This window comes from Brachyistius frenatus, unplaced genomic scaffold (genome assembly GCF_029030835.1).
Source record: "Brachyistius frenatus isolate BFR_SWC_R1_liver_20210118 unplaced genomic scaffold, ASM2903083v1 Contig_32, whole genome shotgun sequence".
NCBI classification, from domain to species: Eukaryota; Metazoa; Chordata; class Actinopteri; family Embiotocidae; genus Brachyistius; species Brachyistius frenatus.
Genome location: NW_027210631.1, coordinates 3,738,021 through 3,762,249, shown reverse-complemented (window position 1 = coordinate 3,762,249; position 24,229 = coordinate 3,738,021). Strand labels below are relative to the sequence as shown.

Here is a 24,229-nt window from a genome sequence, read left to right as displayed (position 1 = left end):
ACAATACTGGCATGAAACAGTACTCAAAGTTTCCCAGATATTATATTAAAGCATTCAGCCAGTCTTTTAATTGACCCGATATTGGTCTCACCTTCTAAGATGGACATTAAAATCATTTAATATAGTAAAGACAGTTTTACAGTACAGTATTAGTTGTGCGTCCAAAGCCATGTCAGAAAAAAATACAACAATAATATCAGATCATTTCAGATGCGCATTCCCATGAGAAAGTCTGTATCGGAGTGTGTCCATTGTTTTGTCCACACACTATGCATGCGATGCTTCACAGATCATAGAAGCAGGGTACACGTTTATTTTCCCTTCTTAGTTTAGCTGTATGTCTCAAAAATGAAACAATCAATTGAAAAACTGCCTGTGTTTTATCTCTGTTGTCTGTTGTACTGAGGTGCATTAACATCTTGATGTTTTCTCCATTGTGTGTGTCTTTGTGTGTGTGTGTGTGTGTGTGTGTGTGTGTGTGTGTGTGTGTGTGTGTGTGTGTGTGTGTGTGTGTGTGTGTGTGCGCGTGTGTGTGTGTGTGTGTCTAACGTCAAGTTTGTAAAATGTGACCAGTTTTGTTTTTTTTCTTCAAGTCCTGTATCACAAAACCAAAATGTTTCCTGGTGTCCATCTAATCGGCTCATCCTCTGTGTTTTAACAGCATGCCTCTTGACAGAAACACGCTTCCCAAAAAGGGACTGAGGTACAACTCATCTGCAGCCAGATCCTATTCTCAATTCCTCTTCTTTTATTCACTCGCATAGAGAACAAGTATACATGTGCATGGAAATAATCATTCTGATATCAAGCGTAGTTTCCATGTTGTTGTACGCGTGGCATCGTGTGAGACCATCTATAGCAATGATTCCTAACCAGGTACACCCGTATCAGTAGGAGTGTGAATACATTTCGTTTGTGGAGAGAAAACTAAATTACAAACAGTGTTCACCAAAACAATGCAAGTAAAATTCCTGCATGAAGATTTTTACTTAAGTGAAAGTACGTAAGCATTAGCATCAAAATGTCGTTAAAATATGAAAGTAGAAGGACTAATGTGGTCCCTCCGACTGATATATTATTATAGATGACATCATTACATTATTAATACTGAAGCATCAGTGTGTCAGCAGCAGGTTACTGTTGTAGCTGCTGCAGGTGGAACTAGTTTTAATGACTTTATATATATATATATAATTACTTTATTACGGTTTTATATCCAGCGACGACAGATAAATGTGAGGGGTCGTCAAATGATTACTGGATGAGAAAAGAAGGGAAAAGTTCAAAGCGTTTTTGGTGAGATTTTCGATCAGCTGAACATTTATCCAAATAAAACCAAGTCAAAAGTTTAGCGGGAAAAATACTGTTTGGTGAAGCTGTTAAAAACTTATAGACATCTGAGTTTACATTGCTTTTTGTAAGTTGTCAGAAGCCATTTAAAAAAAAATCAAACCACTGGTTTGATCAATGGGTTGTATTTTAAAAGCTTGTTGTATTTTCCATTGTGTCAAATTTTCATCTTAAAAGTAGCTAAAACTGTAAATTGTTAAATGTAGAATTTACAGTGGTAGAGTGCAATGATAAAAGTAGCATTTAATGAAAATACTCAAGTAAAGTACAACTACCTTAAAATGTATTTAAGTAGAGAACTAGAGTAAATGCACTTCATTACTTTTCAGCACTGTTTAAACAGAAATACAAAATGGTCATTTAAATACGATATATCGTCATATTGAGAAGACAAAAACACCTCATTATAAGCAACTAGTTAGAAAGCAGCTAGAGAAGTTGAATTAGTTCAAAGTAATGAAATAAATGTTTTCTAACCCTTAATAATGGCTGAATGGTTAACCACGTAGACGTAAACAGTTCAAATACTTGGCAATGATAAACAATTTAAAAAAAATCTTAAAATATCAGATACATGTTTACAATATGTAGTTAAAAATAATGGATAAAGTATTACAACAAAGTAGTGATGAACAGATCAAATTGTAAGCTAAACTCAGTGAATAGTTACTCTTAATAGTAACAGTAAATAGTTACTAGCTAAAAGATATCGAACTTTGACTCCTATATGGTTTGAATGACAACAAACGAAAGAAAAGCATGTGCTGATTGAATGTAATGTAACAATAATGGATAAAGAGTTCAAATATATAGTTTGCTTAAAAATATATCTCAACATTGAATGATGCAGCTTTCACTGCTGGACTTTATTTCTGCACAATTATGGACTTTCGTTATTTTAAGCAAAACCTTGTAACGCAGTATGAATGCTGTGTCAGATGATTTCCATCTGTTTGCGTGTCTGCTCGTCTGTGTGCATCTTAATCTGATTCTCATCTCATGCAAAGTTAGAAACATGGCAAATACAGCCGCTATGACAGAGCAGTTCTTCCTAAAAATGGCCCAAACCTCCCGATAACATTTGGTCTGCTAGCCGAGGAGGGAGCAGGATGGATGTTTTGAATTTAGCAGGGACTATAGGGACAGAGACAGAAATACATAACCCATTCATCACAACCTATGCAGGGAACAGCCTTCTCCAGCCAATTACACAGCACTCCTACAGAGGGGTCTGATGGGGCATGCTGCTTTCAAACCATCCTTTTCATTTTGCTGGCGTTTGGTGCTCGTGCTCTTTTTTTTTTTTTTTTTGGAGCCTGAAAGCATCTAATCTCATCCTACACTTTCTTCCTGTTGGATGTGATTCTCAGGACAATTTCTTCTCAACAGTTTTTTTTATGCTTCTCCGGCCGTCTGTTCACATCTCAAATAGTCCAAATAGCTATTTTTTTTTTTTTTTTGCAGCTCTTTAGATCTCCTACAAGAGGAGCTTAGATTATTAGTTGCCCCCTTTAGTCCTAAACAGTAAATAAGCGGGTTGGTCCTGCTTATGGGCATCTTGTTAGCGCCAAGTATTCACCACTGACCCCTCGGATATTTCGGTCCAGTGACAGACGGATGCTGCGGCGTCACACCATTCAGAGCTCTCTCGCTGGTGGAGAGAATACGCAGCGCAGACAGTGGCGCTGGAGCCGGGTCAGATGTGACAAGCGTAGTAAATGGTGGCGTTTGGAAGGAAGACGGCGCTGAAAAGGGATGAGTGCAAACTCAATTATCATCCTCAGAGGATTAAATATGGCCGATTGTCATGTGTGCGATAAGAGGGGCCTTCTGCTGCTGAGCTGCTTCGGAGTCGTGGAGAGAGAAGAGTGTCTGTGTGTCCGGCTGCAGCCTGAGCTGTGTGTGTGTGTGTGTGTGTGTGTGTGTGTGTGTGTGTGTGTGTGTGTGTGTGTGTGTGTGTGTGTGTGTGTGTGTGTGTGTGTGTGTGTGTGTGTGTGTGTGTGTGTGTTTATGCCGTGTATGATATATATATATACACGTGACGAGGTACGTGTAGCTGCATGCATCTGAGCGTGCGTGTGCTGTGACTGCATGTTTGTTTGGCCATCTGCTCGCATCCTTCTCCTTTAGTATTTTCACTACTTCAAGAACTCTCCTTTTGCTTGGAGTTGACAGCGTCTGTGGGTTTCAGGTACCCTCCGTCCTCCCGGCAGACGTCCCACGAGGAAGGGAAGGAGTGGCTGAGGTCCCATTCAACAGGAGGCCTTCAGGACACTGGCAGTCAGTCACCGCTGTCTCCTCCTGGAGCTTCCTGCACCGCCACTGGAAAATACCACTACTCCAACCTGCGTGAGTTCACAGGAATAAAGTCTATAGCCCGATTTGGTTCGGTTACGTGTGCGTGTCCACGCCGCCTGCGTGTCAGCTGCGGTGCTGCTGCGGTGCTGCTGCTGCAGGTCCCACCGCTGAATTGATGAGTTTCTCTTTGATAAGGGCCATCAGTGTTGAATTTATGAGGTCTGACAAGTGATGAGTTGTAACCAAAAAGCAGTCATGTGATTTTTGTTTCCCCTCGTTCATAGCGAGGAACACAAACACACACACACACAGGCACTCACTGATGTTGTGTTCGGACCAATACTTGCTCGAGTACTGCCGCTCAGGTTAAATATTTAACTCGCATGGACCTGAATTCGTGTTCTTTTGCGTCACCCGGCGGACGTTCGTGTCTTTGCATTGACTTTGTATGTAATCGCTCCGCGGGAATAATCTGCTTCGCGTTTGGTCTGAACACACCATGAAGGCAGAGGAGCGATATTAGAGAGGGAGCAGCAGGGGAAACCCCGGCCTGCACCTGACGAAGTGTTATCATTATGTAATTACTGCCTACACTGGGTTTTGGCTATGATCATATAGTGCACATGTGATCACAGATCGCTTTCCTGTATGTTTCAGCATGAAACCGCGCGTGAAAAATAAGCGTTGGGTCTGTTCTCGAGATGACGCACCACGCCAGGCGGGCAGTGGCTGCTCTAACCCGTTGATATGGACGCCAAATGAAAACACGCCCCGCAGGCAGTGTGTCCCAAAGCCTGCATGTGAAAATAACGGCAGACACGTGGCCATGAAAAGGATCTCTGTGATGTACCGTGTAATTAAATAAAACATTCTTTCAGGCATGAATCAATTATGTCTGCGCAGATTATTAATTGATATGTAGCTATAAGTGCAGTACCTGTATAAATGATTGATCACTGATGCATTTTCAATGTAAATGTAATGGAGGGCAGCTGTAACGTCTCAGCTGTGATCTTGTGTGTTGCCCCTTTGTGCAGTGAGCCCCACCAACATCAGCCAGTACAACCTGCCGCCAGGCAGCAGCAGCATGAGCCGCTCCAACAGCATCCCCGCCCAGGACTCCTTCGACCTGTATGGAGAGGGTCACCCACTGGGGGGCAGTGCAAACTCCCTGGAGGACCGGCCGCGGGCCATCAGCCGCTCTGGCTCCTTCAGAGACAGCACCGATGAAGGTGAGACACAAAGTCAAACACTGTATTCAAAAGTGACCCAACTCGCCTGCTAAGAAGTCCTCAGAAAGAATGTAACGGCCACATTCACCAAAGAAAAGCAGCCATCAAGTGGTTTAATAGCAGACTTAAGAAGCTCTCGCTGCGTGTTCATACTGTGAGGGACTCTGATTGCTTCCATATAGAGGTCAGCTTTTCAACGGGTAAATCCTGTTTTTATCCACTGCCTCTTATTGCTGCTTAGAGTTGACATGGATGAATTAGCATTACGTGTGCTGATCAGACAGCAGAGTAAAATGTAAAAAAAAATAAGAACATTTGAAATAACTTTAGAATCAGGCTCACAGTGTGAACACACAGTTCAAGGTCAAAAGGGATTTTGAAGAGTATCTGCAGATTTATGCTCAGCTTTAATATCCAAATATTATATTTATCGCTCACTTGCTCCCTGTCTCTGTCTTACAGTTCATGGCTCTTCGTTGTCTCTGGTCTCCAGCACATCATCACTGTACTCTGCGGTGAGTAGCTCAGCCGAACCGACCAACCACAAACGCACGTGATCGCACGTGACCACCAACGCATCAGATTTTGCACGTGAAACATGGTTTTAGAACATTTCCATGGTGCAATGTGTTGCCTATCGATTGTTATCATATGTTGCCACATGCGGTAAACGTGTCTGGTACATGTGGTCACATGTGGACAACGTGGTAAACTCTTGTTTTTCTGTGAGGGAGGGGCGTCAGAAGTTCTTTCAAAAAAACTCCACTAACACGAGATCTCGGACGTATCCCATTATGATGATAAGTTGGACATTGCTCTCTACATAATTCAGAAAAAGATGTGACATTCCATGTAAATATCTGCACCAACTCCACTTAAAATTTGATTTTGTTTACTTTTTGGAGGGAAACATTGACTATAAATCTATATGTTTTCTTAACTGAGATAATGCAGTGGATGTTACAGTATTTTTCAGCCCTGAGTGTTAACGTCTTCCTTTATGGAGCCCAACAACAAACCACTCACACAGAGCAGCCTGTAGAAACCCAGAGCAGAAGAAGTCCAACATTTAGTTTAACTCTGCTCTCCTCTCTGCATTTTGCAGCCAGACAGGACGAGGAGACTGTGGAAAGAGATTATGGTAAAAAAAATCAATCTGAAAGTGTAAAAGTGACTAAAAAGACTAAAAAAAAGGATTTTATAAAGAAAGGGGGCCACGTTCATTGTTGATGTGCTGCTGAAACTCATTACGGTTCGCAGCTGAACTATTGGCGGTGTGCTTACAGTGTTGATGGGCAATATTCAGGATTTAAAAGAAAGTTGACTGTATCTTCAGAATTGTTTATTGGCCGACACCTTTGTTCCCAATAATACTGATAAGAGCTTCAAGTAAGTTTTGTTTTTTCCTGCTGATTTTCAGCATTTAAAACCAGACTTAAGTCAATTTTGAGACTGTTTTTAAATGTTTTTTCTGTTTTAAACGTTCCAGAAGTTTCAAAGAGTAAAACTTTTATGCCTGAAATCATCATATTTCTTTTAAAAATGGGAAAACAGAGAGAGAAATCAAAGCACTCGACTCTTGCCTGTGATGTAGTGTAGCATTAAATATCTCCTCTCCCTCCAAGTCCGTCTTGTCCTGTCTGTTTTTGGTAGAAACAAAAGAACAACGTTCCATAGCCGCACGCTTCCGAAGTGTAAGATAAGACTGTGGACATCTGTCGGGTTTCTAATAACGTCGGCGGCGCACCAGTCATCACATCCAGTGAGGCGGCAGATTAGTTTTTAGGAGGCAGAATTGATCGCCTCCACACTTCTGTTTTCAGCCTCACTGCAAGTTTCAAAGGAAAGACCAGGGTGGATAATGGAGATAGTTTTGTCTATAAAGTAAAAACTTCCCTCAGGTCGATTTAATTGGTTTGTTCTGTGGTTATAATAAACCATTTCAATTCATGCTTTCTGTCTGATTTTATTGACTTTCATATTTTTTGTCACTTTTAATTGAAACTGGTGGAATTCTCTTCATCATTTTTCTCATCGTTGCCATTAAAATGCTGCTCCTTCTGTATATTTTCATGCATTTTAAAAGGCAACTGATTGAACAAATGCAATTAAATGTTTCTAAACTAAGTTTTCTTCTTCCTCACAGACGGAGGAAAAAGCACACTCAGAGGTAAGTCTGGATGACATCATGTCCGTCTGTCTGTCTGCATGTCTTCTTCCGTTCAGCATCTGTCTGCTCTACATTCATACAGTTAGAGACATTTACACCTTGAGGCTGCTCAGTACAGCCGCTTATTTAGTGCCTTGCTATGAGTATCTCAACAGCGTTTTTTGCCCTTTTGTGTTTTGCTTCGTGTGTGATTCACGTCACACGCATGTCCTGCTGCTCTTTAAGTGCCTGCTGGCTGTTTTTTTCTGTGTCTGAACGTCTTTATGTTTGCCTGTCTTTCTGTTGCACAGCGTCTGTAGTCCAGAGGCTGTCTGTCCGTGTCAATCAAATCACAAACAGTGAAGATTTGAATCAATAACCATATAAACACAAGACTATGAACTGGATCAAATGACATGAAGTTCTGCAATGAATCGGTTTCACTCCACGTTGCATCGCTGTTTAGAATCACGCATCGATTTCATCTTGATCACACAGTAAATAACAACACATCCTTACTGTTCATTTATTTACTCATTACAAATACTTACACTGTACGCAGACTATGTAACACCTGCCCCCACCTTTGCCTCTTTTTGTTTGGCTTCCTGTTCAGTTTATCCCTGATTTTTCGTGGATTTCTTTCCCGTTTGAGTTTCTGATTTCTGTTTGACTCCATTCTCTCTGTCTTTGTTTATTAGTGCTTCTTAAGCTCAGGTTCGGATCAAACAGTAATGGCAAATACATTGTTGGTTTCAGCCCTTCCAGACGGGTGGAGTTTAGCGTCGTAGGGCAGCTCACTCAGTGCAAACAGTAACGGACCGCAGTGACTGTGGAGTCCTCAGTGATCTCTTCAGATACTTCATTCTTTTTGAAACTGTTTCCTGTCTAAAAGATTTTAATACTTGCTACAAATATGGTTGGGATAAGATAAGATAAGATTGACTTTATTAATCCCACGGTGGGGAAATTCGATGGAGGATAAGAAATGATATTCAAATGCAATCATAAAAAGAACCTAAAAAAATCTAAATCTAATCAGGTCAGACCAAAGATTGCCGATGACCGACAACACCCTGAAAATTTATATTTTAATTGCCGGCTTTTCACTGCTGTGTATAATCTTTAGGATAGTGGAAGTTAGTTGAAATATTTACATTTTTAGGAGTGATGAAACACCAAAAACTGAAAAAAAATACAAGGCGGTCGAAAGTTTGGAGCCACCAGTGGGTGCTGGACCGCAACACTAAGGGAGCTCCTGTAAATGTGCGTTGTGAACTTGAGACAGGAGCTCTCCCCATTTTTTACATTGTGTTACGTTGTTTACAGGTGTGTATTATATCCAAAATGACATATAAACATCAAACCTGAAATATTAAACCAGATATTTTTCTGCAATTTAAAACTAAATACGTTGCAGTGACTCTTCAAACTCTCTTGACCTTGTGTTGTCCACTTTGGCAAACTCCTGCAGACCTCTGGCACTTTGCATCTTTTTATAAGAAACAATCTCGGGTATTTGCAGATACTGTTTGACCCGGGTCAGAAATACTTGCCGTTATCTCCCTGCTTTGCTCCTTAAAGTCGAACCATGAGAAGTGCAGCGCTGTGGCGTGCCGATAACCTCTGTCTCTCCGGCCACACCAGTACATGCTGTTTGATGGAGGCATGCAACATAGTGTTAATTTTGACTCTTTTCTTTTCAATCAAGGGCCAAACAGTCCAAAACTCCACGGTAACCCCCCACACTTTATGTTCGCACTTCACTCCAGTGTCTTTTTACAGTTTGCCATGTAAACTGCACAGTTTTTTACATCAACACTATCAACATGGGAGTTGCAAGTTCAACACCTCTTTACATCACAATCAGTCGTATTGCCTTTATAGTTATTTTTTTCCAGGAGCAAACATTTACCTTTGCTCTTATTTTTTTCTTTCCCAACCAGCAAATCAGAAAACTGCGTCGGGAGCTGGACGCCTCTCAGGAGAAGGTGGCGACCCTGACGTCTCAGCTTTCTGCCAACGTGAGTTTGTTTACTTCAAAAGACGCTGTCAAAACAGGCCGGCTCATTTGCATGATATCCTGCTGCCGGAGAGCTTTTTACGGGAGGCGTTGCCTATCGAAGCGCTGGAAGGAATATAAATCTTCAAGACGCCCTCTAATTCCTTTTCTCTGTGTTTGAAGCCACCGTGTGTGTATTTAGGCTTTTATTTGTTTGATTTGGTTTGTTGTGTGTGTGTGTGTGTGTGTGTGTGTGTGTGTGTGTGTGTGTGTGTGTGTGTGTGTGTGTGTGTGTGTGTGTGTGTGTGTGTGTGTGTGTGTGTGTGTGTGTGTTCTCATCCCTTGATGGGATGCTTTCGTGTGCTTGTGTGTGTATCGTACAGCGAGGGTTGTCTCTTTGCTTTTGTCTCTGCCGGTGGGGGTTTCAACGAGAACAGGAGTCTCTCCCAAACTCAACCGAGCAGAAAGAATCAAATAGAGAGAGACGGGCGAGGGAGGAGAGCACGGAGATGAGGATAAGTAAATCTAGACTCAAGTGCATCATGCGTGGGCGAAACAGAGTAAGATACAGAGACCTCCAACCCACCCCCAGACGAAGTCTTTGTGCTGAAATAGATCGACAAACTCCAGCATCTGACTGCCCCCACCCTCTTTCCCTCTCCTCCCCCCCTCCGACACTCAATGCCAAGTGCCTGATCAAGCGTGGAGGCAGACAGGGTCTTCGCTTCAGTCCAACACTTTGATCACAAAGTTGTGCAAAGCTGAAACTGCCGGCTAAACTTGGAGAAAGGAAGACATGGCTTGATAGAAGAGTTGCAGCGGGACAGTAGAACAACTCTGTTTGTGTTTGGATACTCGAAGGAATAATTCACTATCAGATGCTGTTTTTCAACAGTCAATTAATAAATCAAATTATTTAAAGTGCAGAATCACAAAGGAACATGAATCCCAATAGACTTTACAATAAAAAACTAAATACACACAAGTAGATCAGAACAGCAAACAAGCAATAACAGAATACATCAGAAGAAGCCACATTAAAACTTCAATGGAAACACACAGAATCTACAGCGGGGGATAGATTTATAACATAAAGAAATAAAATAAAACGTCTCTCCTGGATGACAGTTGAATGGTGCAGAGCCTTTTACTTGCTGATTATTTTACCAGCTGTTTCATTGAACTCCAACATCTTCGACTATCAACCTGCATGGCTGCTGGAAATGTCATATCTGATCTTATAATATTTCCAATATCATGAGATTATAAATTGTAACATAAACAATATTCCACCTTTATAATATCTGTGTTCACCAGGCAACCACTGTGAAAATACAGCGAAGGTAAAAGTCAGGGACAAAGTTCTCCAACACATTAAAATGTCGGCCCTAAGATAGCAATGCTGCCAAGCAATACATTACTTAAGTGTTACAACATGATGACTTTATTCAGTAACAACCAGTTTAGGTTTGAAATAATGCAGTAATGTTCAGTTACTTTTAACAATTCGGCTTTTTCACTGACTTTGATTTCTCCGTGTTCAGGTGAGCGTTTGTTAGCTTCGCACGTGAGCTGAAGATGTTTTTTACTTACATGCTGTGCCTTAACTCTGCTCGACTATTGATCACAACTTCAGTTTCCTTTGTTGTGATTATATCCTGGAAACCCTGTTCAATCAATGAGCAGTGTGGGTGGCCAAGTGCGATGACGTTACAGTAGTTCCAATAATGACGGTGGTGAAAGAGTTTTCGTGCCCAACATGCGTCCCATGGTGGTCAGTGCTGATTGGCTAAAGGCTGCTCCAAAAGTTTCAGCATTCACCGAATTTGGGTTTGGTAATATCAGGCTAGCCTTAATTATCTGGCTGACATTAATTGCTGGTGATTCTACAGTTGTGCATTCATCTTCTGTCCTGCTTATCATTTCTGGACTAGATACCTCAGAAACTACTTGTTGAACCATATTGTGTCTCATTTCTGTGTGTTTACATCTTTTAATATTTGCACTGTGTGGCTGGATGGGCTGTGCTGATGACGAAACTAAAGTAATGTTAATGACTAATGCAGCTAATTTGTTTTCCAAAATAATTGATAGTGTTTTTAAACTAGTTTGCCCAACACTGGTAAATACACAGGTGTGTGTTTGTATCACAGAGATTGGCATGACTCAAGCATGAAGCAAAAGAGATGAGTCACTATCACGAGTGTCACAAGTGTCCAGTCTGGAAATGATAAGAGTTGAGTTGAGTCCACCATCGAATCCTTGAGCTGCGTCACAGCTCCAGTGGGCAAACTTCAGTGTGGTTATTGTAAAGTTAAAGGCTGTCGATGCAGCATCATTATGTGCAGTATTATATCATATTGTTTTACAATTACATTTAAGTGCATTAATAAATTGCGTTAGAGGAGGTGGTTGGGGTCGATGGTGGGCGTACGAAGCCGTCAACTTTAATACCTGAGGCTGAGATTGGTATTTTATAGACGGAAGAATTAAAAAAAGATTGATTGATTGTAATCATCATATTCATTTGGATAGAATATCAATGATACATTCATGATCAACATATTTGCAAATTATGGTTATTTGACAACGTCTCCTCGTTACATTAACAGAAAATGTAATCTGGCTGCATTTACATGTCTTGCTAAAGCTTTTGCTGTTGCAGTTTAGTTGTGTAGAAATGTCATTTTCTGGGAGACAGTTGTAATACTGCATTTGAAAGCAGAACAATACAAAAAAAAAAAGAATAAAGTAACTACCTAACCTAACCTAACAAAGCATCCAAGAACTAATCGAAGCATGGATAGATGTGAAGGTACAACAATTTACATTCTGGAGGGTCCAATTAATTGTTCACTTATGTAGATCATTATTTGTGTGGCAAGATTATTCAATCAATCAAATGATCAAAGACATTAGTGTACATCTGAAAAAAACTGTCTTGCCATGTCTGTTGTTGATGTTAACTTGCCCTCTGCAGGGACACTGAGCATCCAAACAGCTACCAGTGTCAGTCCTTACCGTGCCAAGCCTGTACAGCTCCTGCTGTAGCAGTTTGAAAGTAAAAAAATAAAAGCATGCACACCCCTGTCTGTGTTGTGCTGGAACATCACCGTACTGTATATACAGTACATGACAGCATCTATAAGCTCCTCTCATCCTCTCAGTGGGGAGTGTGACACCATGTAAATATCCACCTGCAGGCCTTAACTCACTGTGGTGTGTGAGACGTGCCAGAGACGCCACTTTATCTTCTCTAATCCTGCTCTCACACTCGCATGTAGTAATACATACCACAGGTGTGCCATACGGTAACTATGGTAACTTAAACAATGCAACAACAATACATGTGTGAAAGCAGCTCCACAGTGGAAGAGTTTGTTCCAGAAAGGGAGCGACTTCAGCCATGTGGAAGTAGTTTGGTTACGACAAACAACAGCAGTATGTTCATTTTTACTGAATATTTGGAGGCCAACTGTGACGTTTATGCTGACATGTAAACCTAAAACACTTGTTGTGTTGACATTGTATGATGTTTAAATTAATGAAAAGATATTTTTCAGTAATTTGTCATAATTATCAAGAATATAGTTTTCACTGAAATATCCTGAAATATCCTGATATTATTTCCGGGCCTTATAGAAGCATTACTTCCTTAAGATACTGTGTACCTGTACACATGAACCTACACAGGCAGATGGTTGTAAAGGTAGACTCAATGACAGTAATATCCTTAAACTTTTACTTGCTTCCTAATTTCTTTCCTATTCATCCTTTAATGCTTTGATGCTATGGTGTGTGAAATAAAAGGTCGTTTCCATTTGGCTGTGACTTCAGCTGAATGTTTGACATTATCTTGTTGGTGTAAAGAGAAACTTCAAACAGCATCATTTTGAACCTACAGAGAAATATTTAATCCTGTAATCGCTAAAATCAAAGTTACGATGTTGGCAGAAGGTTTATGTTTAGAGCTGCAGTGGGAAGGTGTCATGTTCCCCTTCAGGATGCTTTTTCATTTCCTCTTCCGTCTTTTATGAAGAGCGCCACGGAGGAAAATGTGCCGTGATTGAGGTCACCTGATCGTGATCTCGCCACATTCACTGTGCCGCTGCATAACAAATCATTATTATCTTTTTCTGGGGGTTGTTTGGTTACAGGAAATTGAATTAGGATCGTACCACGATTTATGTTAAAACCCGAGTGTTTGCGCCGATAATGACTCCAATTAAAAACATATTTGCTGGCGCGCCATCGTTTTGGTGAATAGTGTATTTGCTTTTGCTTGTATTTGAGCAAAATAGAGCAGAATTAGCAAAAACCAACATCCTGTCGGGGGATTAGGAGGGGCAGAAGTATTACTCGGTATTTTCTTTCAGCTGTGAAGCGGATCAGTTTCTGCTGCTGCGGCTGACATTAAATCAGGTTTAAGAGTTCATGCGGGCTCCCCTCCTCGCCTCTCAATCTCCCTCTTCGCCTCTCAATCTCCCTCCTCGCCTCTCAATCTCCCTCCTCTTTCGGCTCACCCCTCACTGTGTCACTCTGACCTTTTTCCCGCTCAGCCTGGAAAGATTTCCCTCCTCCCCAAACACTCCCTGCTCTTATTCTTCCTCTTCTCATCGCAGATTTTCCTCCTTTGGTCCCCTCCCCTTCCCGCTGTAGTGCGTTGAAGGATGTAGCCCAGCAGTAGGTGTTGGCTTTCACCACTCCAGTCGTGACTGCGCGTCCTCCGTAACGCACACCGGCCTTGAGATTGTTGTGTTCAGCGGTGGCGTCAGGCGGCACCGACATGGAGGGCTTCTCCTCCTCTAGCTCTGTGGTTTGGCCCACCGTTAACCTCTACCCCGGGCCCCGGGATCAGGACGAGGGTCGGGAAACCGCGGGTTCGGGGGCCAGGCGTGGCCGCCGGGCTCGGTCCCCGGGAGCAGGACAGATGGTTCATCCCCGGGACGCGTTACGGCCCGATCGGCGCCTCCTTCGGGGCGGACAGGTGGGCTGGTGGGTGATGAGTCGGAGCTCGCAGGTGGAGTTGGAAAGAGATGTGGAGTTGGAGGGACGTGTTGGAACAGTTTTGGCATTTCTAAAGGTCAAGACCTCTGCTGAATCAGCCGAGGACACAGTGGAAGAGGCAGCTCGGGGTGCAACTCCGTGTGTGTGCTGTCGAGATTCAGTCCTCAAAAGTATAACAATAGAAGTGCGCGTGTGTGTGTGTGTGTGTGTGTGTGTGTGTGTGTGTGTGTGTGTGTGTGTGTGTGTGTGTGTGTGTGTGTGTGTGTGTGTGTGTGTGTGTGTGTGTGTGTGTGTGAGCAGTGATTGTGTGATCTGTCTGGGCTTGCTGCCCACCTCTCTGTGACACACCAGGCTTGACAGGTGTCTCAGGGTCTGTAGCATAGGATGCGAGGATGAGCGCGCGCACACACACACACACAGAATAATACACATACAGAAACACACAAAGCTACATGCAGCCAGGAACATAAGGCTTCACCAGACGTCCATACATAAACATACATGCAAAAAAACACATGCACAAACACATACAGGCTCGCACATACACAAACTTCAGCAGAAGTTCAGCAGAGCAGATGGCGTGACATTGCTAAACATTCGGCATCCTTTCAGCGTGTCGCTGCTGCATCTTCAGGTGACAGTTGAAGTCAGGGAGGGCAGCCGTTCTCTGATCGGTGTGCCACATCTTTTTCTCACCGTTGTCTTGGTGGTGTTAGTCCGGAGAGATATCTTCGGAGCATCCTTGAATCCATGGTGATTAATTCACAGCTGTAAGATGCTTCGCTGACGTCATATAAAATGCTCCCTGTTCAAACGAAGCGGTCTGAACATGCTTGGTGTGAACTTACCCTTGAAATCGGAGAACGATTCAATTCAAGGGCTGTGTTGTTGTTGTTTTTTCTTAAGCTAGACATCCCTGCAGCAGTTCTTAGCATACAGGGACACTCATCAGGAGGGCACAGCGAGAGCCTTCAGACTGGTGGGCAAACAAACTCTCCACCACCCGGCCTCGTTTGGTCCTCTGCCGTCTTCGGCTCGAGCAAAACACTCACTTCAAAGCTATCGTCAGCAGCCAGCCGACCGACTCGTTAATTCTCCGTATCTCTGACTCTTTCTACAAGGGAGGGATCTGTTTTTAAAGCATTCTTCATGATTATTGATTTTCAATTAGGCAAGTGATAAATTGATTTTATTGTAGAGTGAGATGAGTCCAAATTCATCTTTGGGTCAATTTTGAGATATGGTGCCTTTTTTCCCTGAAATGTTTTCAACATGTGACCAGATGTATATGTTTACCACATGTTGCAACCAAGCAGCAACCAACAGTGTTGTTACCCATCGGTTTGTGAACAGCCTTTATATGAAGGTTTGAAGACCATATTTGGACGGGGGGAAAGGGGGGGTCTGACTCAATCTGATTGCAAAACTGGTTATACTACGTCCGGCCTTCAGCCGTAACCTGACTGCACCACGGGCCTGTCAATCAATCAGACACGCCCCCAAAAACACACCTATTTGAAGTTTATTTTCTAATTAATGACGGGATTATTTTCAGATGGACCTAATAATCTCAGATAACTAATAAAAAGGATTGATTTTAGCTAGCAAAACCATATATAACGTGTTAATATTTTTTATTGACTGCAAATTTCACGAGACGTTAAACGGGAGTCTATGGAGCCGGTGCCAACGCTTAGCGGCACTTGGTGGTCTTAAAGCTTAAGTTGCATCAGCCTCATGTTTCAGATGGGAAAACTACGTCTACTTTTATACACAGTCAATGGTTGCAACATAAAATAATATATATTTTTTAAATTTTATTTCACTTTATTAATCCCCGAGGGGAAATTTCTTCGTTGTTCTAATATGGGAACAATTTTGAGAAAGGTTTTCACATGGGAATCTACTGGACCCAAAGTCTGGATAGCCTCCATGGGGAATCGTACACAGTCATTCCATCCTACTTCAGATTAGTTTCAACCAATCAGCATGCACCGAAACTGGCCGACACTCTGGCCCACGTCCACCAAAGTGTTTTTCCCTGAGCACAGTGTATTTTTTCAAAAGGTATAGGTAAATACATTTTTAATGGCAGTGTTGTTGTTTTTTTCAAATGGCAGCAGCGTGAGGAGGTGCTGAACGTTTCTTCTGTCCTGAAATGATAATAATAATTATTCATGAGGGAAAAAAACTGCCATTTTAAATATGTATGTTGTGTTTGCATGAGGATAAACTAACTTTACACTGACTAAATGTTACCGTGCACTCCTGCAGCAGCTGAACACACACACACACACACACACACACACACACACACACACACACACACACACACACACACACACACACACACACACACACACGTGTCTCTCCGTGTCTGCAGGCTCACCTGGTGGCAGCCTTCGAGAAGAGCCTGAGCAACATGACCTGCCGCCTGCAGAGCCTCACCATGACCGCCGAACAGAAGGTACAAGAGCTCAGCCCTGAATCTGAAATGTCGTGTGTATGAACTGTGTGGTGAACGGATTACAGGGAGGAGAAATGATTAGAAATGAGCAGCGGTGTGACTTTGAAATAGTTCAGTGGAAAGTAACAAAGTGGAGATTGTGGGTTAATGGATTTTCTTTTTATCTGGGTGGCTCAGTTCCCGAATCGTGTCAAAGGTTTTCTACGGAAGGCTTTTTCTTGTTAAAGTTTCAGTTGTTGCCTGAATATTTCTCTGACATCACTCCTAACCTTAACCAAACTTGTTGGACTTGCTTAAGCTGCGAACCTTTTTTGCTTCACAGCTAGGTGCGTAAAAGTATCCACATAAAAATTCAGCACGTTTCATGAACCCGAAACCCCGTTTAAAAGATGAAGTCTCCAACGCTGCTGCTTCTTCTCCTGAACCGGCGGCTTCAGAAGAGCTCGAATGGCGTTGAAACACTGATCACACTGCAGCAGCAATATGTTCAAAGATATATATCCCCACCACAAATTATGAAAGCATCGCTCTGTTCACACACACACACACACACACACACACACACACACACACACACACACACACACACACACACACACACACACACACACACACACAAGGCTGACGAGCCCTGGCAGCTTTTTAATCCTCTGTAAATTAAAGCAGGCTGGGATCTGGTGGGACGCCTTTGTCAAACAAGGCCATCCTAAGTTTTAATTAAAGCGGAAACCCTATCTGCAGCCCGCAGTGGGTTTTGGGGAAAGGCAGAATAGGAGACTCTCTATCTGATCGCGTTGGTTCAACAGAGATTCGAGGTTGTTGTTTTTTTATTCTAAGCAGGTGGTGCCGGCTTTCGGGCAAATCTACTGAGACTCGAGTCTTCTTCAAAATCCCCCCCCCCACACTTTTTTTCTCTCACTTCCTTCACCTAAAATTTAAGAATTTGCTTGCAGTGATGTCAGTAATGTGCTGATCTCAGCAGTTTCTGGTGCGTCATCTTTTTCTTTTTTTTAATAACCTGGTGTGATGGTAAAATCCTGGACTTGTTATATCTGTTTTATTCAGACTACAAAGCTCACATTTCCTCAAAAGTGCTATTTCCGTGCTCAGCTCAGTAATGCCTAAATGATGACACTGAAAGCTTCCCCTTCTGTTCTCTCTCTCTCTCCTTTTCTCCCTCCAGGAGTCTGAGTTGGCTGAGTTGAGGGAGACGATAGAAACGCTGAAGACCCAAAACACAGACGCCCAAACAGCCATCCAGGTGGCGCTCAACGGCCCGGACCACCTCCACAAAGGTAGGGGAACTTCTCTAAAATCATTTGATGTTTTGATGAGTCGATGCATTTTTATCCTGAATGGGCCCACAGGGAATTAAACCCCTAATACCTGTGTTTTTGCTGAGTAAGTCCGGTTTGGAAAGCCTTGACTGGTCGGAAGTGTAACTGATTTTTTTTATCATCACCTTTTCAAGTCCAGCCTCCAGCGTATCAAGAAATATTGGCATGACTGGTCGGCTTGTGTGCACTAAAAAAGGTTTCTTCTGTCTTTTCCAGACCTGCGGATTAGACGTCAGCACTCGTCAGAAAGTATGTCCAGTATTAACAGTGCAGCCAGTCACTCCAGTATGGGCAGCCTGGGCAAGGACGCCGAAGACAAAAAGAAGAAGAAGAAGAGCTGGGTAGGTTGGAGAAAACACAGGAGCAGAAATAACTGTGAGACTAAAAGCTGCAAAGTGGAGTCTGAATATGGACACAAATCCCATCAATACAGTTCCAACACAGTATCACTCAGAAGCTCGTCAGTCCACTACAGCACACCGTGGCAGCGTCACGTTTTGCCCCGCCTGGGTGTGAAAAACCTTGCGGTTAAGTTTAGGAAAACAAAACTACATGTTTGAGTCTTCTCGGTTTGATCCTCCCTACTTGGACTTGAGCACTTTTGTACTTCGTCAAATGACCTCCATCACACGACCTCCTATTTCAACCTTTTTCATATATGCGTGAACTTTTCACGCCTGGCGGAGCAAAACGCGACGCTCACAATGTTTCCTCTGTATCATCCGACTGACTGTCGTGTTACACACTTTGGTTTCGTACTGGACTGACAGAGCTCCTGGTCCAGAACTGTTCCTCGTACAGTAAAAAAACAAAACGTGAGTAGAAAGGTCAACCTATGTTTTATTTTCATGGTAAAGTTGGTATATCTCAGGCAAACAATCTCAGGTCTTCTATGCAAAATGCCAGAAAATATAAAAGTTCAACAGGAGCGCCAACAAATAACTGCTACAAATAACTAATTGTCACTGTGCCTCTTTAATGTACAATGTAGTGTGTATAGAGATTAAACAACTCGGGTGTCCTCGTCCCACTGATTCGGTCGCTGCAGACATCAGAAGCTTCGTATTTCTACACTGAGTTATCTCGACATTGTTGGAGGTGGATTTGATGGTTAAAGACTCTTCAAAAGCATTTACATTATTCAGTGGCATAAAGCTAGTGCAGATATTCTCTCAATGCCCACATTCAGAGATTAAATATCTTTGCATAAAAAAGCCTGTTGTTCTGTTGCACCCACTTGAAAGCAGCTAAATTCCTAAAAGTAGAATCCATTGAATATTTCTAATATGCCTGCATGAGATCAGGAGGTATGAGTTTGGTTGAGACCCCCTTTTATTTGTACAAAACTTCAAATCAAAAGCAGGATGATTGTCATTTTTGGATATGAATGTCCAATTTTTCTTCTTCTTCGAGTGTTAAAGTTTGGATGACAATCCTGAAGAGCTTCCTCATCGTTTGTGTTCAAATACATTTTAAATTTCAAGTACACAGAGTGTTCAACCTGTGTTCCCCTTGTTCCAGTGTTGCATACAGTCTTACAGGGCTGGGATTGCATCAGCTGATCCATCCAGAAGTGAGGTTTAACAGGGTCAAGCAGAGTCATTGCAGTCAACTGCAATTATTGTTTGAGACGCACTCAGAAAGTCGTACTGTCTGACAACAGCATGCAAATCAGGTTGGAAAGAAGCATGAATACAGAGGTTCAGCTTGAAAACGGCCCAGTAGAGGCTCAGAGGTCAGAGAAGTGCTGGTTGAATCTGTGTCAGGTGGTTAAATTAGGGCAGAAGAGGAACACTCGCCTCCATCAAAATCTGCAGCCACACAGGTTTGGAGAAGTGCTCTTAATTCTTCAGTTACTGAACTGGACTCTGTCAACCATGGAGGTTTAAAACAGCCAGGGATGCACAACTTTGGAGTTTCTTGGGTGGCTCAGTTTGGTAAGGTGTAAAATATGTACTTGCACCTGCATTAGAGGGGAATTCTAGCCTCAGATGTTTTATGTAGAGCCCATCTTGTATTTTTCTGTCTACTGACAAATGTGTACGTTCAAAAATAATCCAAAATCCAGCCAAAAAGCCAAAGTAGCTCAAAACACAACCGTAAAGCTTCCTCTGCCCTTCTCTCTCTGATTTGGCTCGTCACTGTACAACAGTATCTCAGCTGTCCTCGCTGAGAGCTGCTGTGTACCCCCCCCCCCCGCCGAGCCCGACTCATGACATATTAGAAGTTCTGTCGCAGCCAAAGAGCACAGAACCAGCGCCAGTTTCTCAGCCTCTGCTGCAACGCAAAACGCCTGCCCTTGAAATGAGACGAATGCTTAACAGCCCAAAGGTTCACACCCGAGCCTGAGACCCCAAAAATATTTAAGTCAACCTCATGAATACAAACCACTTCCTTCTTTCAGCAGCAATTAATTATTCATTTGCATTCATTGCCGGGTGTATCGTGGGTGGAGGACAGAGGAGAAGCGGAGGTTAGTGATATGTGAATGAGGAGCGAACGGAGACGCGGGGTGTCATGTCAGCAGGGTGGCAACAGAAGGACGGTGAAATGAATTAGGAGGATGTCCTTCAACAATGCAGGAACTTTGTGCCAGCAAGACGGATAGAGCGGTGTGTTGATAACCGTAACCATCAATACATTATACGTTTTTTTAGCCACATTAGTGGTTGGACCCCCACTTCGCTCCAGAGGGAAATCTCCGAACAATATTTTTACATACTTAAGGTGCCCCGTGGATGTACAGTTTATTTTTGACCGTGGCGATCACATCACTTTGTCTCTTGTGCCCTCATTGGTTCAATATTTTCACTCATCCATTAGAATTCATGATCAAATACCTGTAAAGACAGACATGACCATAGGTAGCAGACAGAAAAGTGAAGGGATTTTCAAAATAAAACAGGAAACATCAAACTGAAAATAGAGAACAGAAAACAGGTTCAAAACATAACAAAAGTAACTTTGAGATTAAAATGTGTCTTAAACTGAAATATTGAACAGAATACGAGTCAAATCATATGAGACCATAACATAAACTATGTTTTGTTATTGTCTGTAAATCCTACCTCCTGGCACCATCCTTTGTCGTTTCACACAGGACATTTTATTTGAATTATCTTCATGCAAATTGTCAGATCATCTATGAATCAGTGTCGACAAACATAATCCACTCACTACATATGATTTTAACCAATCTGACACCGTGACCGGGAAACACCCCGTTACCGTTGTAGAAGGTTGTGTGCAGCTGCTTTCTGCCAAATGAGTTAACTTAACCGAGCTGCTCTCAAAGTTCCAGGGAAGGACGGCAGTCCACCTAAAGATCTCTAATACAGCTGCACATTTAAGCCGAGTGGGACTGAATAGTGGACATATCTCCAGCTAAATTTGTGGCGGTGCTTTTAATATACAACAACAACACACACATAAACTGAGAGGCAAATGCATACATATACACACGTTGTTATTATTATTATTGTCATGAAATGAATGAATTATAAATGTTGTGATAAACTGATTATGTCCGTTTGCACCACATTGTTCAACTGCGGTGTTACACTGATATGGATTTTGTGTCATAACATAAATATGAATGAGAATAGAAACCTTATTATATATTAACCCTCCGCTACCTCCACCACCACCACCTTCACCCCACCCATATATCTGGAAGCCAAACAGATATGCCATAAGTAAAGCCTCACAGAACCACAAGCAGGAAATTTGACTCGGTCCTGTGTCATGGGTGGCAGCGATGTAACATTTAATTTATTATTACTTCCATTGAATTCATGTTTTTTTATATTTGTGTATTTCGTATGGTTATTGTCTTGCTCGTACTGATTTCATGCTGCTCTTGTACAACAATGCTTTGTACTGTTACCATATAAAGACATGGGTTTTTTGTTGGCATGGGCTCCTGATCCTAACTCTCCTTTTATTCAGGCAACTTTATGTCTAAATTCCAGTCGGACACCTGAACTGTGACTCTCAGTGTGCACCAACCAAACTGATGTTGCTTTGCAGAAATGCTGCCTCAGCAGTCATCGTGCTTATCATCGTCTCTGCAACGGCATTACGTGTGTTTCAGTAAAACAGACTCAAAAGCTGCAGCTAGCTTTAATCAGCAAGCCTCCATAGATGAGTGTGTAGATGGGTGTTGAAGGGAGTGTGTGTTTGCGTGGCTTAACGCTGGGTGTGTTCTGCATCTTCAGGTGGCTGACTCCATCCCGGCTCAGGTCAGTGGTTTCCAGAGTGTCTTCTGTGTGTGTGCAGTGGTTGTTTCTCCATCTCCACGTCCTCCGCTTCCCCTCTTCTTTCCCCTTTTCTGGAAACGTCGGCATGGATACAGCAACCCTCCCCTCGTCCTCCTTTTCCTCCTCTGTTGTTCATTTTGATTGCCTGTTCATCCCTAATTTCTTTAGGGTCATTAAAAAGCCTTCCCTCTCTTCCTTTCTTCTTCTCTCATTACTTACGGTCTTGCTTTTTTGCCTCTTTACCTAAACCAGACAGTGTCCATTGCTTGGAATCAGCACGGAGTGACTTCCTGATCTGACAAGCTGTGATGTCACCAGGAATGACGTCTTAGTGACGTTTGAAAATACTGACGTCTTCATCGCTGTGTGCTTGTCTCATGTACAGCTACGCAGCTCCTTCAAGCAGGCGTTCAGCAAGAAGAAAACCAAATCGCAGTCGGCCCACGACGAGATGGAGGAGATGACCGACTCTCTGCCGTCCTCGCCCAAACTGCAGCACGACAACAGGCAGGGCAGCATCGCCACGCTGCACTCTTCCCCCTCCACCACAGAGTGAGTGTTTCCATCCACAAACACGCGCTCAAACAGAAACTCTCTCCCATTACCTCTTCTGACCCTTTTTTCGTCTCTACGTAATTGTTTTCTCAGTTTTATTTCTTTTCTTTTAACTCGTGTCTTTAAATCCCCCACCTCACCTTTTCTTTTTCTCTTTCCTCCAACCACCCTGATCCTTTTTTTCTTTAATGTTTCTCCACCCGGTGTAGCAAGTGCGTTTGCGATAGCAAGTCCTCCCCCATTTGGATGCCAAAGAAAAAGCAAAACGGTCACGTGGTCTACAAGCACAGATCTCGGTAACAGGCGCTCACTGTGTGGCATGCTCCCCGGGAGTGTGTGTGCAGTGGTTTGTGTTGGTGTGACGTTCTTCTGCATCTTAGTGCTGTAAAATGTCAGAGGCAATGGATATGTCTGCAGCACACAAACTGAACCAGGACCTCATATGCTGAGGAGAAGCTGCAGTAATTTGAATAAAGGGGAGGAAAAGATAATCAGTTAGTGACTCGTGCCTGAACTAATTGGCTGTGTGTCAGTGTAAGAGAGCTGGCATGCGGCCATTTTACAAGCATGAGGGTTCTGTGCACATCTGCTGCGCTGTGTGGCAGCTGGTGAGATGATTTCAGTAGAGGATGTCTGATGTGGTGTTTCCGGGGGCAGAGCATGTTGACGTTTTTATGCATTTCTAATGTCAAAGTAAACATCTGCGTGTGACGGATTCTTGTTGTGTTTGTGAGTCAGCAAAAATATTGCTGCTCACTCGAGGTATCTTTTTTTTTAAATATATGCCTGCTGATAGTGAAAATAACTGAATCTCTTACGAGCGTGGATCAATAAGTTCAGAGAATGCTTCTGTTTGGTTTAAACGACGCGCAGCACCGTGACGTGCACGGAGCGGGAGGACGGTCTAACCCTGATGAGTTAGTGTTACACATTTTGTCGCCCGATCAAAATCAGTCACTGAGTTACACATGCTTTTGTGAGCACGGGTCTGGGAGCACCGGCAATGTTTCACGCACCTAAAACTGGAGCAGAAAGTGCACATCAAAGTTTGTGATAAACTATTGGGGGACAGAAAGAAGTAGGAGGGAGAGAAATCTGCTGAGTAGGAGCTTTGGGGGACGATTGTGTTGTTGTGGTTAAGAAACTTAGAAACTCCAGCTTCCCTCTGAAATTCAGCTCTCCTCCTTCCAGTGTGTATTCTCTCCAGATTGTGCGTGTGTGTGTGTGTGTGTGTGCGCGTGTGTGTGTGTGTGTGTTCTAACCCGAAAGGTGACCCCTCCTCCTCCCTGTGTGTAATCCCGGTTGCAGGCTGTGCGAATGCACCGAGGCCGAGGCTGAAACCATCCTCCTGCTGAAGAACGAGCTGAGAGAGAAGGAGCTCAAGTTGACAGATATCCGCCTGGAGGCGCTCAGCTCCGCCCACCACCTGGACCAGATCCGAGAGGCCATGAACCGCATGCAGGTGAGGTTAAACTCACCAACTGGACCCAGGTCAACACTGATCCGTGGGTGTCTATTTATGTTGGCCAGAGGTCAAACTGCAGGAGGCACAATTGCCCATTTGACAGGAGAT

At 43.0% G+C, this 24,229-nt stretch overlaps 1 protein-coding gene across 5 annotated transcripts in view; it reads left to right on the top strand.

The window, feature by feature from the left end:
- The window catches only part of nav3 (neuron navigator 3), a 212,302-nt gene that overhangs the window by 172,439 nt on the left and 15,634 nt on the right, over window positions 1-24,229 (top strand). For 3 of the 5 annotated variants that reach the window (XM_069700178.1, XM_069700175.1, XM_069700180.1), the window contains 13 exons: window positions 662-703; window positions 3,542-3,699; window positions 4,686-4,880; window positions 5,343-5,395; window positions 7,027-7,050; window positions 8,741-8,764; window positions 8,976-9,053; window positions 16,422-16,505; window positions 17,689-17,800; window positions 18,059-18,183; window positions 22,060-22,083; window positions 22,487-22,653; window positions 23,965-24,118. In XM_069700178.1, the coding sequence (XP_069556279.1) occupies window positions 662-703; window positions 3,542-3,699; window positions 4,686-4,880; window positions 5,343-5,395; window positions 7,027-7,050; window positions 8,741-8,764; window positions 8,976-9,053; window positions 16,422-16,505; window positions 17,689-17,800; window positions 18,059-18,183; window positions 22,060-22,083; window positions 22,487-22,653; window positions 23,965-24,118 (1,240 nt within the window). The remainder of the gene's footprint in view (window positions 1-661; window positions 704-3,541; window positions 3,700-4,685; window positions 4,881-5,342; window positions 5,396-7,026; window positions 7,051-8,740; window positions 8,765-8,975; window positions 9,054-16,421; window positions 16,506-17,688; window positions 17,801-18,058; window positions 18,184-22,059; window positions 22,084-22,486; window positions 22,654-23,964; window positions 24,119-24,229) is intronic. The other 2 variants (XM_069700177.1, XM_069700179.1) reach the window with 2 other exon arrangements.